This window comes from Eumetopias jubatus, unplaced genomic scaffold (assembly GCF_037043125.1).
Source record: "Eumetopias jubatus isolate StellerSeaLion01/CBP00866 unplaced genomic scaffold, mEumJub1_p1.0 scaffold_5, whole genome shotgun sequence".
NCBI classification, from domain to species: domain Eukaryota; kingdom Metazoa; phylum Chordata; class Mammalia; order Carnivora; family Otariidae; genus Eumetopias; species Eumetopias jubatus.
Window position 1 is genome coordinate 121,871,075 of NW_028274811.1, and position 15,461 is coordinate 121,886,535.

A 15,461-nucleotide genomic window follows, 5' to 3' on the forward strand; every position below is an offset into this window, starting at 1 on the left:
AGACGGGGGACAGCCAGAGGGAGAAGCAGACTCTCCGCTGAGCAGGGAGCCCGATGTGGGACTCGATCCTGGGACTCCAGGATCATGACCTGAGCCAAAGGCAGTTGCTTCTTCACCCTTAATCAATCCTCCACAGGGACAGTGAGAAGAAATCTGCCATCTTTATGCAAAAAAAAAAAAAAAGAAGAAGAGAGATAGGAGGGACATACTTCCATGGTGCCAAAGACAAAGCATACCTATTTAAGGCCAAATTAGTATTTCAGAATACCAGCCCCCGCATGTGAACCAAAGGCTGCGTCACATGGCTCATTACCTCTCCCGCATCTGGCAAGACACAACTCAAACAACAACCACATGGCTATAGCACAGAAAAAAGGCCAACACTGCAGTGAAACAAGGTGAGCATTACCCTAGGAAGCCATTTCCAAACTAGGTCTTCAGCTAACTAGCTATGTGACGATAGAAACATGACGGTAAAATAGACATTTTATTGAGCACATACAGCCAATGTACTGAACTACAGGAAGCACAGAACCCTATAAGACAAGTCCTTATCCTTACCAGTCTAGAGGAAGTTTGGGGGCAAGATCTCCTCAGAGGTGCCTTCTCTCACATCTAATGAATTCTGTGCACCATGTCCATAGTAAAAAGCCAATCACCATATTTTTAAGAGACTCAAGGTACTTTGGAGGGCTCCTTATCCTCATACCAAAGTATGTAATCCCGTAGGGCTGTAATCATCCAATTAGTGGGCTTGTCCAGTTTGATATCACACCTGACCTCAGGAGTTCCTCTTAATGCTCAGTAACTGTGCAGAGAAGAGTTTCCAGACTTAGAGTTCAGCTGGAGCCCTTTATTAAATACTGTCATAATGTACTCGTGGGTTGCATATAGTCTAATAATACACCAATGCTGAGCGTTTCGTGTTAATCACTTCCTCTTGAGGATTTCTGGGAAACTTTCCTTTGATGAGAAAATTCCATTTCACGATGATAGAAAATTCCTTGACCTCTCTGTGTTCCTAGCCGACTTGATCAGTTGATTATTACATAATGGACACTCATTCTACAGCACATATGCTTTATGCCTCAAGTCAATGCATCTCTGTCCTGAACATCATTGATCTGCTATGTACCTAAGGCCCCGCCCCTGGATATTCAGTACAAGTCTCCTCTCCTAAAGATGCGTGCAAATAGCAGTGATAACGGGGCAGTTCTTTATGTTTGTCCTTTCGCAGGAAATTGTCCTCAGCTTGTGAATCAAAAATAACATTTTATTGTCTTTCTTCTCCTACCCACCTACTCACCATCATCCCGTTTCTTCTCAAACAACAACAATCTTTCTATCTGGTCTTGTTAACCCTTGGCTTAAAAAAGCAAATTTCCCTACATGATTGATGTTTTTAGTGTAAATCTGGAGCTTTGTCCGACAGGGATAAATAAAAAGACAAATTGTAAGTGCTTTGGTTTTCACAGCAGGGAGTCCCATCCTGCCATCAGCTTTCTTGTCCCCAAATGTGTGAGCTGCCTGAAAGACCAGGGTAATTGAAAGGCATGCATATACCTCTGGTTTCTCAGATATTAACGGAAATTGCCTCCTACTGCGGTTGCGTTCTGGCTCGGTGTTCTGAAAGAGAAACAGGTCATTCCATTTCAAGCACAAGTACTGAATACACGTTAGTCCATCAAGAAGGAAAAATCTCTGCGCACTGGTAGGTAGCAGGACAAATGTGACTGCTCGGTTCTGCTAATCCTGTACTAAAAATGACTTTCTCTCTCTCTTTTTCATTTCTTTTCTCTTGTCTTGTCCCTCCTTTGCCTCTCTCTCCGACCTCAGAAAAAGAGTAGGTAGAGTAGGTACACCTGAACACTTACTTCATTTCCTACCCAAATTATGTAGCATCTTAGTTTAACTTCAAGTTCATGATGACCTCCTCCACCAGCTATTAGAAATAATCCAAATGCCTATGGTGGGTTAGCAAGTCAGTGAGTGTGTGGGTGTAAGAAATTTTGGTATCCATAGAAAGAAAATGTAGAACGGATGATAAGCTATGGGGTTCAAGAATATTCATTAATACACATACTTACCTTAAGCAAAAGGTAAAGGCACAAAAAAAACCTGTTTTCGGGATGCTGGGTACACCACCTGCCCAGCACCTGTAGCACTGAGTGACTGCTTAACAACAGAATGGGTTCACAATTCTCATATGAAGCTGAGATTAGCCATGACATTTCCAGCTGAGCGGGGGAGCCCTTGATCATATTAACCGGTTAGCTGGCTAGTTACCAGGTAACTCAGAGTTCCAGGGGTCATTTGTCAGATATTTCCACTTGCCACTCCACACCCCACCATACCTCACCTAAACATAAGAACCTTCCCTCTGTTTCAAGGGATTACAAGCGTCCCAGATTGTTGGTGGAAGGGAGGGAGAGCAGTATGGATGGGGTTCACTAAATCTCACGGCATTGATAAGCAGCACTTCCGTTGGTCAGTTATTAGGAAATGTGTGGAGTGTCATAAGAAGACACTCTCCATTTCGTCTTATTTTATTTTTCCCTCCCTTCCCCTGTGATGCTCTGTTTTGTTTCTTAAATTCCACATATGAGTGAAATCATATGATAATAAGGAGGGCACGTGATATAATGAGTACTGAGTGTTATATGCAACTGGTGAAGCACTGAACTCTACCTCTAAAACTAATAATATACTATCTGTTAATTAATTGAATTTAAATAAAATAATTTTTTTAAAAAAGACACTCTCCAGTGTGATTAGAAGATCTTCTAAAGCAGCTTCTCTGCCCAGGTGACTTGCAGTGTCCCTTTAAATTGTAAGTGATGACTTGTGGGATGTGGCTTGGCTCCCACATAGCTCCCTGAAGCTAGGGATGGTTAATGCACCTGCCAATTCCCTCCTCCTCCTCTGTCCCCCACTAGGTCCAGACACCTTTAACATCAACACTTTCTGCCTTCTCCTCCAAGGTTATATCCCTCTCTAACCCAGAGGACCCTCACCTGTCCGAGGCAGCAGGAAGGGCAAGCAGGGGAAATTCTCACACTACCTACCACATTCTCCATGCAATCAATTTTCGTGGTATGAACAGTCCTCCTGGCTTTCCTTAAAGCCTTCTCTTTAGATCTTCAAGAGCTTATTTTCAAAGTTTCAAAACATTTTAAAAGACTTAATGTTGAAAGTTACTTTCTCCTTGCAGACTCATTGCAATGATCCTAATTCTTTTATAAGCAACTGTGAAGATCTCTAACTAGAGGAAAGGTCAAGTGTAAGAATGTTCAGAAAAGAAAAAAGGCACAAAATTTAATTTTTCAAGATGGCATCTCTCTACAACCTCATTCACTGCTCCTTCCTTCCCCACCAACTCTTCACTAACCCCTTACTTTTCCTTCATTAACTCTGGGAAACTTCTTTTTCAAACCTTAGTTGTCAAATCTGCTAATTAGTTTTTTTCAGACTTCATTTGACCTCTCCTATAGCATTTGATAATTTGACCATATCCTCCGTATTAGTTAGGAAAGGAGGGTGGTGGTGCATAAGTAGTAGACGTTTAACTCTATACTAGTGTACGACAAGAGGAGAAGTTATTGGAAGGATACTGATCACTTCCTCCCAAAGAAATTACTTGTTCAATTTTGTTCTGGGATCTACATGTGGGCCTGGCATTTTCAAGTCTATGCCCCTACCCAAGATAGAAATTAACTCCCTAATAACCTCTAACAAATGCAGTTGGCCTCAATTAAACATTTCTGAATGTTATTGTTTTCAATCTATTTAAACCTGCCTCCTTGTATTTTTTTATTTTATTTATTTAGTTGAGAGAGAGAGAGAAGCAGACTCCCTACTGAGCAGGGAGTCCGATGCGGGGCTTAATCCCAGGAAGGACCCTGGGATCATGACCTGAGCTGAAGGCAGACACTTAACCGACTGAGCCACCCCAGGCATCCCTAAACCTGCCTCCTTGTCACTTCCATATATTCTATCTGAATCTTCACTCAAGGGACAATGTGGTATATAAAGCCGGACCTTAATCAGACCTGGGTTTCAGGTCTGGCATGGCCATTGTGGGAAATAGTATGAAGTTTCCTCAAAAAATTATTAAAAGAACTACCATATGATCTGCAATTCTACTTCTGAGCAAATATCGAAAGGAATTGAAATCAGGATCCTGAAGAGGTATTCATAATACCCAAGATATAGAAATGACCTAAGTGTTCATCCATGGATGAGTAAATAAAGAAAATATGGTATATACATACAGTGAAATGTTATTCAGGATTAGAAAAAAGAGGGAAATCCTGCCGTTTGCAACAATATGGATGGACCTAGTGGACACTATGCTAAATGAAATAAAGCAAACAATGAAAGATATACTATATAATCTCACTTATGTGTATAACCTAAAAGAATCAAGTTCATAAAGAAAAGAGTAGTAGAATGGTGGCTTCCAGGAACTGAGGAGAGGGGGGATTTGGGGACATGATGGTCAAAGAGTAGCAAGGTTTAGTTATGCAAGATGAGTAAGTTCTGGAGATCCACTACACAGCATTGCTGTAGCTATGTGTTAGCTAAAATGCCTATAGCTAACAATATTTTAACATATACTTAAAATTTTCTAAGAAGGGGGGAGCCTGCATGGCTCAGTCAGTTGAGTGCCTGACTCTTGGTTTTGGCTCAGGTCATCATCCCTGGGTGGTGGGATAGAGCCCCACATCAGGCTCTAAACTCAGGGCGTACTCAGCATGCAGAGTCTGCTGGAGGTTATCTCGCTCTCCCCTTCCCCTCTGCTCCTCCCCCTGGTCCCGTGCAAGCACTCTCTTTAAAATAAATAAATAAGGGGCGCCTGGGTGGCTCAGTTGGTTAAGCGACTGCCTTCGGCTCAGGTCATGATCCTGGAGTCCCGGGATCGAGTCCCATGTCGGGCTCCCTGCTCAGCGGGGAGTCTGCCTCTCCCTCTGACCCTCTTCCCTCTCGTGCTATTTCTCATTCTCTCTCTCTCAAATAAATAAATAAAATCTTTAAAAAAAATAAAATAAAATAAATAAATAAACTCTTTTTTAAAATTTTTTTCTAAGAAGGAAGATCTCATGTTGTGTTCTTACCATAAAATAAATAAATAACAACAACAATGATAAGAGAGGTGGGGGAAAACTTTAGGAGGTGATAGATATGTTTATGGTCTTGATTGATGCATACTTATCCCCAAACTCATCGGAGTTGTATACATTAAATTTGTATAGCTTTTTACACGTCAATCATACCTCAGTAAAGTAATTTGAAAAGTAAAAATATATTTAAAAAGAACACATTAGCCATTCTTCGTGGAAAGATTCTTTAAAATTAAACATAATACAGTTGAAAAAAATTCCAAAGAATAGTATCTTTAATGAGATTTTAATCACTGTCATTTTAACTAAGCTTTTGTTGAAATGTATTTATCAGTACCAGAAAAGTACACATATATTATTTGTATATGAAAGCATATTTTAAATTCCATTTAAGCCCACTCATTTCATCTCCCACAGCTGCTTTTTTGTTTTGAAGAAAGATGAATAAGGAATAAATAGAAGGCCAATGTCTCGAATTGATGTAACCTGTATGGCCCCCTGAAAAATCCAAGCATGTATTCATATGCAAGAAAACTGTGCTGTCAAATACACAACCTCTCAATAGCCCAGGCATGAACTCATGCTTCCTACAAAAGAAAATGGGGGAAAGGGGGCAAATTGCAGTTCTTGAGCTTGACACACCCTAGAGAAAACCCCAGAGAGAAGAGGGGATTTGTATTTGTGCTCAGACAAGAAGGCAGAAGGTGCCAGTGACTGTAACACAGTGGTTCTGACATTTCGGGGGTTCCGGTCCTGATAAGATGTAGGGATCCCTACATGTGGTGCTGGAGTCACAGGGGGAAGCCTGAGACGGCTGCTTGGGGTGGATAATTGTATCTGTCTTTTTCCATGCAAGGTCCCCTAAGCATTCAGGTTCCCTGAGGGAAGCCAACCTCTCTCATCTTACTGTTTTTCCTAATCCATCTGTACAGTGTGTTCTGGCCCATGGGTGGGGTCAATCATACGTTAAAGAATCCTAGGGCTGAATGGAGGATTCGAGTTTCTCTGGTCTAAGCCTGTAATTTTCAGATTTAGAAAGTCAAGGTCCAGACAAGTGAGCAATGCGTCCAAGAACACACAGTCAGCTCTTGCACAGGTTCGTGTGCGTTGTTCATCCTGACTGCCATTTTACATAAGAAGAGAAGGAGTATTATCTGGATTCGGGTTCGGCAGAACTGGGCGGGGGGCGCTGTGCTGGTGCCCGCGGCTGGGAGTTGAGGAGAGACGGTGCAGAGCCAGGAGAAGGAAGGTGCCGCCCCGCGGGCAGAGTCTCAGTTACGTGTGTTTGAACTCAGCCACAGCGGGCTGCGGGATTCCGCCCAGGGACCCGGGAGCCTACGAGGTCCCCGGGAGCCTACGAGGTCCCCGGGGCGCAGGGCCATGTGCTGGTGACAGTGACGTCCTGCCCTCGGCACCTGAGCGCGCCGGCCGCGCACTCGCTCATCGTCTGCTCCACGCCGTCCACTTCCACGCAGACGTGAAAGCCGCCTTCCTCGCACTCCGAGGCTTCTCTGCAGACACACCTACCGCTCTGGGCTGGAAACATAAACGACGGAGGCTTAATGGCACGTGGTGGAGCGGGGAGAGTCCAGGCACAGAACCTCCAAAATTACGATGCTCTGCAGAGATCTCTAGAAGCGCCTGCCTCGGGGGACGCAACCAGCCCCCCTGGGAAAGCAGTAGGACCGGGAAGGGAGGCATTTTGCTGCCCTCAGAATAAGCAGGGTTTGAGGCTGCCCAGGCCGATTGGCCGGACCCACGTGGGCCAGCTCTCTCCAAGTCAAGGGCTCCCCAGTCCTCTCTCCGTGCTGTCTAGGGAAGCCAGAAACTGAATATAAATCCCTCAACCCCTGACAGATAAGGAGACCTCAGCAAAGACCAAGTCGCTGCAAGGCTCAAACAAGGACAAAGAAAAGAATTCAATTCGCTTTGAGACCTAGGGCATAAAACGCAAAAGGCCATATAGCCTGTAAAAATAAGCCAGAAATGAGTTGGGGAGGAATTCACTGTGTGCGCTGCAGGTGCCGGCCAGCCCACTGGTGACTGCCAATCCTAATGTGACCCAGTGGGTGGGGTTCAGTACATCCTGGCTTGGGCCACGAACTGTCCAGGAGTGAGAGGAAAAGGGCCCCACTGATACAGGCCACGGGGAGGACATGAGTTGCTGGCAGAGATCTCACAGATCACACAGTCCAGCTCCCAAATTCCCACAGATGGGGAAAGTGAGGGCAGTGACTTGGCTCTGGCCACCTAGGCTTTCCCCCTTAGTAATGTAGCGAAACTGGGAGGAAGGCCATGCAAGGGTGCTATTTAAGATCATCGTCAGTGCTACTTGGACTTCGCACTGGCAAATCTCAAGCCACAAGCTGAAAAAGTAACTAACTCCTTTTTCTATCGTCTTCAAATTCTTCTGATCACTTCTAGGAGAAAGTGTCACCTTGGCACTGACAGGCTTTTAACACTCCCCTAACACTTGCTAAACTCCCTTTCTCCCACAGAAGCAGTACCCCTCAAGCTGCCAGCCCCATCTGGCTAGACTCTACAACCTTATTTTGTTTCTTTACATGTATTTTTATAGTTACCTAATATTTATGGCATGTGATAGTTCCTTTTAAGAAAGTGATGAGAAAATGTCCTTTTTTAAAAATAGGTATTTTTATGTGAGTCTATTTTTTAAAATGAATACATAATCTGGATAATACAAGGAGCAAAAACCATGAAGGGGAAATGGGAAGCACCAGGGTTTGGGAGGACATTCAAACCATCGAGGATGGGTTTTTGTACTCTTAGGTACTCGACTCGATCCCCCTGCCCCCCTCCCCAGCTCCCCAGGGAAGGCTGTGGGCAAGGACAGTTCACTCTCAGACCCGTCTGAGACTTTCACATCCTCGGGGATCTGCTTGGATTTGCTGCTAAACTAGAACCCCCAGTTTTAAAAACCTCAGTACTACTACCTTCGCATTGTTGTGGTTACAAGTATGAAATGCCCCTTACCATCACATTTTCCCCAGAGTGGACAGGCACCACAGGCTTTCTCGGTGGGGACAGGCAGAGCGCAACTGTCCCTCCCAGCAAGGGTGTAATTTCTACCCTGACAGTGGAGAACATGCATCTTGCAAACTGTCAGAGGCAGTATCCTTTTGCTTCTCTCATCTCGAGCACATACATCCAAGGAGGATCTGAAACAAATTTTTAAAATTACATTATTTAGAGGATTTTCAGTCTTCAGAATGGAGGATGAGAAATGAAAGGAGAGACTCTGAGCTCAGGGCCTCCAATGTTACCAGCCACAGCAAAAAGATGGAGCAGAAACTCCAATTTCCTTCATGCTTGAGGGCTCACTCTCCTCAGATCTTCAAAATGAACATATTTTGCTATTTGCTCACAATTTTTACAAGCTTAGATATCTCATGTTACTCTAGTTTCATCTAGAGCAGATCAGATACAGTGAATGAGAAGAGAAGGCAAGGTCTGCTCAGGACACTGGTGGGTTGACAAGCAGGAAGGAGGCAGAAAACCAGCAAAGATCACACACACACTCAAAGACTGTAGTCTGGTGGGACTGTTGACTGCAGAAGAAATTAGGTCCTCCCAGCCTAGCAGCCCCGAATGGCATTGTCCAACACTTGATGACCAAATCCTCAAGAGAAGATGAAATCTTATTTTTCAATGGGATTTTTTTTTTTACAGTATAGTTATCAAAATCAGGATTTTTAATATTGATACAATACTACTATCTATTTCACAGACAATATTTGTCAACTGTTCCCCAAATGCCCTTTACATCTCTTTTTCCCTCTCCAAAGTCCAAGGATCACACACTCCATTCAGTTGCCATGTCTCTTTAATCTCCTTTAACCTGGACCAGTTCCTTAGTCTTTCATTGTCTCTCAAAAACAAAAACAAAAAAAAACGAAAACAAAGTTAACATAATCAATGGGATTTTTTTTAAAGATTTTATTTATTTATTCATGAGAAACAGAGAGAGAGAGAGAGAGAGAGGCAGAGGGAGAAGCAGGCTCCCCGCTGAGCAGGGAGCCCAATGCGGGACTCGATCCCAGGAACCCGGGATCATGACCTGAGCCAAAGGCAGAAGCTTAACCATCTAAGCCACCCAGGCACCCTCGGTGGGATTTTTTAAAGTATTGATGTTTACAACGTAGTTTAGAAATATTTCTATAAAAATACATTACTTTTTTTTTTTCTTAAGCATGCATGCTAAAATGGTGAGATTCGGCTTTTTGGAAAGGTCACTAATAAAAACAAACACCTTCCTGAATGTTCATAGACAAGGAAGGCATTACTGTAGTGAACCCTAAGACATCAAAGTATTTTTGTATGGTAGATGGAGTTTATATTTATTTTTATATGTAATTAGCTCTAATATTTTCTTCAGTACCAAGAGCTAAATTTACTTGGAGTTATTTACATCACAAAAACAAATCCTTGTATCTTTCTTTTATCTGCTTATTTAAGCTTTAAATCGAACTACTCAGAACAGCTCAAAGGGCAGAGACCTGGTAAAGCCACCTTGTTATCAGTATCTGATAGAAAGCTCACACTGTGTCTATAAACAGCAGGCTACAGATAAAGTAAATGAATCAGAGAAGTTGGAAAGAGGATGAAAGTGAATCAAAGTCAACAATGATTCATAAAAAAATAACACCACAGTCAGAACACCCCGGGCGGACGACCACTACAATTTACACTGTTTAGCTATATTTTTCTCAAAAGAAGTTACTTCTTATAAGATACTGCCACAATCACCATTACCCACTGTAGGTGTTCAAGGAGTTAGATATGTGTTTCGGGGACAATAATAATTGAAAGCCAAGTACAGTTCACCCTCCAGCAACACTGGTTTGAACTGCACCGCGGGTCCACTTATACAGAGATTTGTTTTGATACAGACAGTACTATAAATGTATTTTCTCTTCCTTATGATTTTCTCAATAGTATTTTCTTCTCTAAAGATCACTTTATTGTAAGAATATAATATATACGCCTGGGCGGCTCAGTTGGTCAGGCGCCTGCCTTCGGCTCAGGTTATGATCCCAGGGTCCTGGGATGGAGTCCTATATCAGGCTCCCTACCCAACAGGGAGTCTACTTCTCCCTCTCCCTGCCACTCCCCCTGCTTGTGCTCTCTCACCCTCTCTCTCTCTCAAATAAATAAATAAAAATCTTTTTTAAAAAAATATTTATGTTATTGGTAAGGTTTCCAGCCAATAGTAGGCTATCAGTAGTTAAGTTGTGGGGGCGTCAAAAGTTATACGTGGATTTTTGACTGTGTGAAAGGCTCTGCACTCCAACCCCCATGTTGTTCAAGGGTCAACTGTAATTGGTCAGTAATTGTATGTTTTGATTCAAACTTAAAGATGACCAATAAATCTGGGGGCCTAGATATCTCCCATTTGCCTCTCCAGATTCACTCTCCATTCTCCGCCCCACTGCTGGGAAGGCTGACACTGTGAACCACTCCCTTATCCTCTAACTTCAGGTGCATTTGATCAATGGCAGGAGATTGGAGGGATGTTTAGTGCCGTGGCTCACTCCAAGGCGGGGGTTGGGGAGGCGTTCTCTGAGGTTCCTAAAATGAGGGACTCAGCTCTTCCTCGGCTGCCATCTGCACAGTCTTCTCTGTCTCCAGCTTTGCATAAAAGCCCCTCTTGTCACTGCTTCAGGCCCCTGGCACAGATATGCACCCTGGCTGTTAGCAGTCAGGGAATACTGCCCCCTGGCGTGCAGTTTCCTTCCCTCTGCCCACATGTCTATAAATAGTCCCGCTAGGAAACTTCCTCTTGTCCTAAGGCAATCAGACTACCTGTGTCCCACTAGGACCATAACCCAGACATCTAGTACCTGCTTCAGCTATCCACCTACAGCAGAGTGATTGCAAGTTGGGTGGCATTCTTATAATGCCCATCTCAAGACACAGCCATTTCGAGAATCGGAAAAGCAGCTACTTGTATCTCTGTTGGAACACTGTGTAAGAGTTTATATTTCAAGGGAATTTCAACCCTAATTTCCTCAAGCTCTAAATCCTCGAGTGACAGTGTTTTCATTTTGCCCCATTTCATGTATAAAACAAGCAGTGCCCGAGTCCTTCAGCCTTTCTCTAGACGGAATAGAACACTGCTTAACGCCACTGGTTGCCAGCCCTGGTGACCCAGGCAAATAGCAGACAGTAGATGGGCCAGGCTAAAACACAAACAAAGATCCTTAACCCTTGGTCAGCAGCACCTTCGATCTAACAGAGAGACTAGCATCTACTGACACTTTTTTATCTTGAATAAAATAAAACAAAGAAAAATAAAATATAAAAATAATAAAATAAAAATAAAGCAAAAACAGAGCTTACCCACATTCATAAGGCATTTTACAAACACATCTTGAATTCTGCAGTTTCTCCCAGCGCTGACATTTGGGCACTGCTGGTGGCAAAGGGGCATCTGAAAGAAAAGGATAAAGGAGATGCAGTCATTCGAAGAGCTGCTTTGTGGTAAACAAGATGTTATTTTAATTATTGAACCAGGTTCTGTAATATTCTCAACTGCTACAAATTTGTACAGCCAAAAAACAAAGCTGTAAAGCATTTTACAGAAGACAGAGCATTCCTAGGAGTACCCTACAAATAATTTCATTGTTACCATTTCTTGAGCATTTCCTGTTGTGTGAGCACTGACTATTGTGATATTTAATCCTCCTTAACAGACGCCCACTTCAGAGTTAAAGACACTAAGGGTCAAGGGCACCTGGGTGGCTCAGTCAGTTAAGCGTCTGCCTTCGGTTCAGGGCACAATTCCGGGGTCCTGGGATCGAGCCCCACATCGGGCTCCCTCCTCAGCGGGGAGCCTGCTTCTCCCTGTCCCTCCTCCTGCTGCTCCCCCTGCTTGTGCTCTCTCTGTGTCAAATAAATAAATAAAAATCTTAAAAAAAAAAAAAGAAACAAACAAACAAAGGGTCAGAAAAGCTAAGAAACTGGTGCTAGTTCACATGTTTAACAGATTGGCCAAGGCAGGATTTAAGTCCATGTTTGTCTCAACTCAAGGCCAGGGGAGAAGGCTTCCTTTCATTAAGAAATTGCAATTTATAAACTGTTGTCTGGACTGCATTTTACCCACTCTGTCTATAGTGGGACAGAAAGCAACATAATGTGATCTATACATGGAGAACTCCCTGGTACCCCAAGATGTATAATAACCTCTCACATGTAAATGTCTAATTGGTTTCCCTTCAATAGTGAGTCAATATCTAGAGGTATTTACATTTAATAAAATCCTTTCCATTGCTTTGTGTTTTCTACAAACTGATCAAAGTCAACCATCATTCCAATTTTGACAGGAAAACACCTTGGTCCAGCTTACAAGAGCTTAATTTGACGGCCATCTCCTCAGCTATCCCTGATTACAAGGTGAGTAGCCGAAAATACCCTATTTTCCACCTCCTGCCAACTTCATGACAATGGAATTCGGTGGCATATACTTTCTCATCATAAAACTAGTTCTATGTTAGATATATCTATAAAGGTAATTTATCTGAGGAGCATATTTTTATGGATGCACAAACTGTGCAATACTTCCTCACTTTGGAAAACTTAAGAGCTTTAGACATGACAGTAAAATCTCATGAACAATTCATAACTTGTAAAAAATGGCAGCAATGTAAATAAAGCATAGCCTGCCATGTCCAGCCACATCTGTAATGAGTACTCATTCTTTAAACTCTTCCCTTTAAAAGACTATTACCCTAAATGCAATGTAGTATTCTGAATTGGATCCTAGATCATTAAATGGATATAGTAGAAAAAATAAAATCTGTAGTTTAGTCAATAGTATTACACTAATATTAAATGTCTTAATTAACCCACTAAATTAGGTCAAGTTATATGAGATGTTAATATTATGAGAACATGGTAAAGGGTATACAAAAACTGTATTTGTGACTTTTCTGAAATCTAATATTATTCCAAAATAAAATGTTTTTTAAGCTGGTGTTCTCCAGGGAGCGCCTGGGTGGCTTAGTCAGTTAAGTGTCCAACTCTTGATTTCGGATCAGGTCATGATCTCAGAGTCATGAGATCCAGCCCCACCTTGGGCCACCACATTTAGCGGATTCCATCCCTCACACTCTCCCTCAGCCCCTCCCTCACTGAACAACAACAACAACAACAACAACAACAAAAAGATGGTGTTATCTAGATCAGTGCTTCTCAACCAGTGGCAATTTGGCAATGTCTAGAGACATTTTTGGTTATCATAACCAGCGGTGAGGAGGTGCCACAAGCATCTAGTAGGTAAAGACCAAGGATGCTGCTAAATATCTTACAACGCACAGGTCAGGCTCCCACAACAAAGAATAACCAGGTCCAAAATTCCAATAGTGTTGGGGTTGAGAAAGTCTAATCTTAAATGTACCAAAACTAAGTTCAATGATAACGTCATATAAATGAGTTCTGTATTACGCTTAGAAGTTTATTTGCTAGAGGCAGGGGAGAGGAGAGGGGGAATGCAAAGAAGGTGGTCAAAGGGTACAAAATTCCAGTTATAAGATAGATGGGTACTGGGGATGTAAAGTACAACATGAAGACTATGGTTAACTGCTCTATGATATGCGGGTAGGTTGTTGGGAGAGTGGATCCTGCGAGTTCTCACCACAAGGAGAAATTTTCTTTTTTTTTATTGTATTTAGCAAGATGATGGATGTCAACTAGACCTACTGTGGTAATCATTCCACAATAGATATAAATCAAACCATCATAATGTACACCTTGAACTTCTACAGCAATGTATGTCAATTATTTCTCAATAAAACTAGAAAAAATATTTTTTAAAACTTTATTTACTAATCATTCATAAGAATGAAATTCTAGATTTTAAATGTTTTCTAGAAGTTATTATAATTTCTTTATGAAAAATCACTGGTAGAATTAGCTAGACCAAAGACCTTTGCATTTAAGAACATATAGCTTGGTTATCTTCATGTATCTTTACATCAAGACTACATATTGATGGAGGGAGGGAGAAATAAGTGGTTAGTGTTTAATGAGCATGGAGTGCCAGTTTGGGAAGATGAGAAAGCTCTGGAGATGGATGCTGATGATGGTTGCACAATAATGGGAATGTACTTAATGCACTGAACTGTACGTTGACAAATGGCTAAAATGGTAAATGTTATGTCTGTTTTACTGCAATAAAAATAAAAAGACTAACTACTGATAGCAGGCATTTTAAAACATCAGCCTTGGAGGCTGACAAACCTGGAGTTTTCTATTTGTGATAGGCTTACTTTAAGGGAAGTTACTATTCTTATTCATCATGTCTTCCGAAAAACACGCAGGCCTGAAAAATATCCTTAACTGAAACTTTAATAGGATTTGCTACTGCGTAGGAGAAAATTCATACTGAATTGTGCTACAAAATGACTGGAGCAGACATTTCAGAAAGACAAGTATGTAATATCGCCTTTGGAATGAAAGAGCAACCTCAGCAAGTGTACATTGTTCTCTTTAATTTTAGAATTCCTGGTACAGGTCCATTACTTCAAATGTCCCTGATAAATTCATATTGATGCATCAGTGCAGTAGAAAACAAAGCACTTGTCTCTGCTGTGGACCTCTGACAGCTAACGAGCACGTGGGCACCAACATGGCGGGCACCTGGCTGGCCCTGCTGCCTCCTGATGATAATCAGTGTCTATATTTAACACCACAGCCCACGTCCACTGTCAGATGCAGAGGATTCTGTACAGCCTGCCCTCTCTTTAGTTGTGACCATCTAATTCACCTGATGGTATCACTCACAGACTCTAGCACTTCATCCTCACCATAAAAGGCAAATTTTAGCATTGGATTAAAGTCATTCACCAGAAAAATAAGAATACCATATAAAATGGAATGTAAATGCATTTTCCTCCCTTCCTGTTTCTTAATTGTCACAACCATGTGTTTCCCATTTATTTTTAAAAATGTAAACAAAGAAGAAACAGGATGTGATTTTAAAAACAAATCCATCCAGGGCGTCTGGGTGGCTCAGTTGGTTAAGCGACTGCCTTCGGCTCAGGTCATGATCCTGGAGTCCTGGGATCGAGTCCCACATCGGGCTCCCTGCTGAGCAGGGAGTCTGCTTCTCCCTCTGATCCTCTTCCCTCTCGTGCTCTCTATCTCTCATTCTCTCTCTCTCAAATAAATAAATAAAATCTTTAAAAAAAAAATCCATCCTACCTTAAATACCTCTAAAAAGAAATGGTTTGGCTTTCTAAACCTCTTTTTACCGTAGCTTCTTAAAAGGCCATTTTAATTTGCTTGGTGTTCAGAATACTGAATTTTTGGATTTCCACTATT

General features: G+C 42.1%; 1 protein-coding gene across 3 annotated transcripts in view; it reads right to left on the minus strand.

The window, feature by feature from the left end:
• Nucleotides 1-5,390: 5,390 nt before the first annotated feature.
• C7 (complement C7) overlaps nt 5,391-15,461 on the minus strand; it is a 57,275-nt gene continuing 47,204 nt past the window's right edge. For all 3 annotated transcript variants that reach the window (XM_028097990.2, XM_028097989.2, XM_028097988.2), the window contains 3 exons: nt 11,481-11,571; nt 8,115-8,299; nt 5,391-6,656 (listed from right to left, as the gene is read on the minus strand). In XM_028097990.2, coding sequence (XP_027953791.1) covers nt 6,475-6,656; nt 8,115-8,299; nt 11,481-11,571 — 458 coding nt within the window. In that variant the 3' untranslated portion in view covers nt 5,391-6,474. The remainder of the gene's footprint in view (nt 6,657-8,114; nt 8,300-11,480; nt 11,572-15,461) is intronic.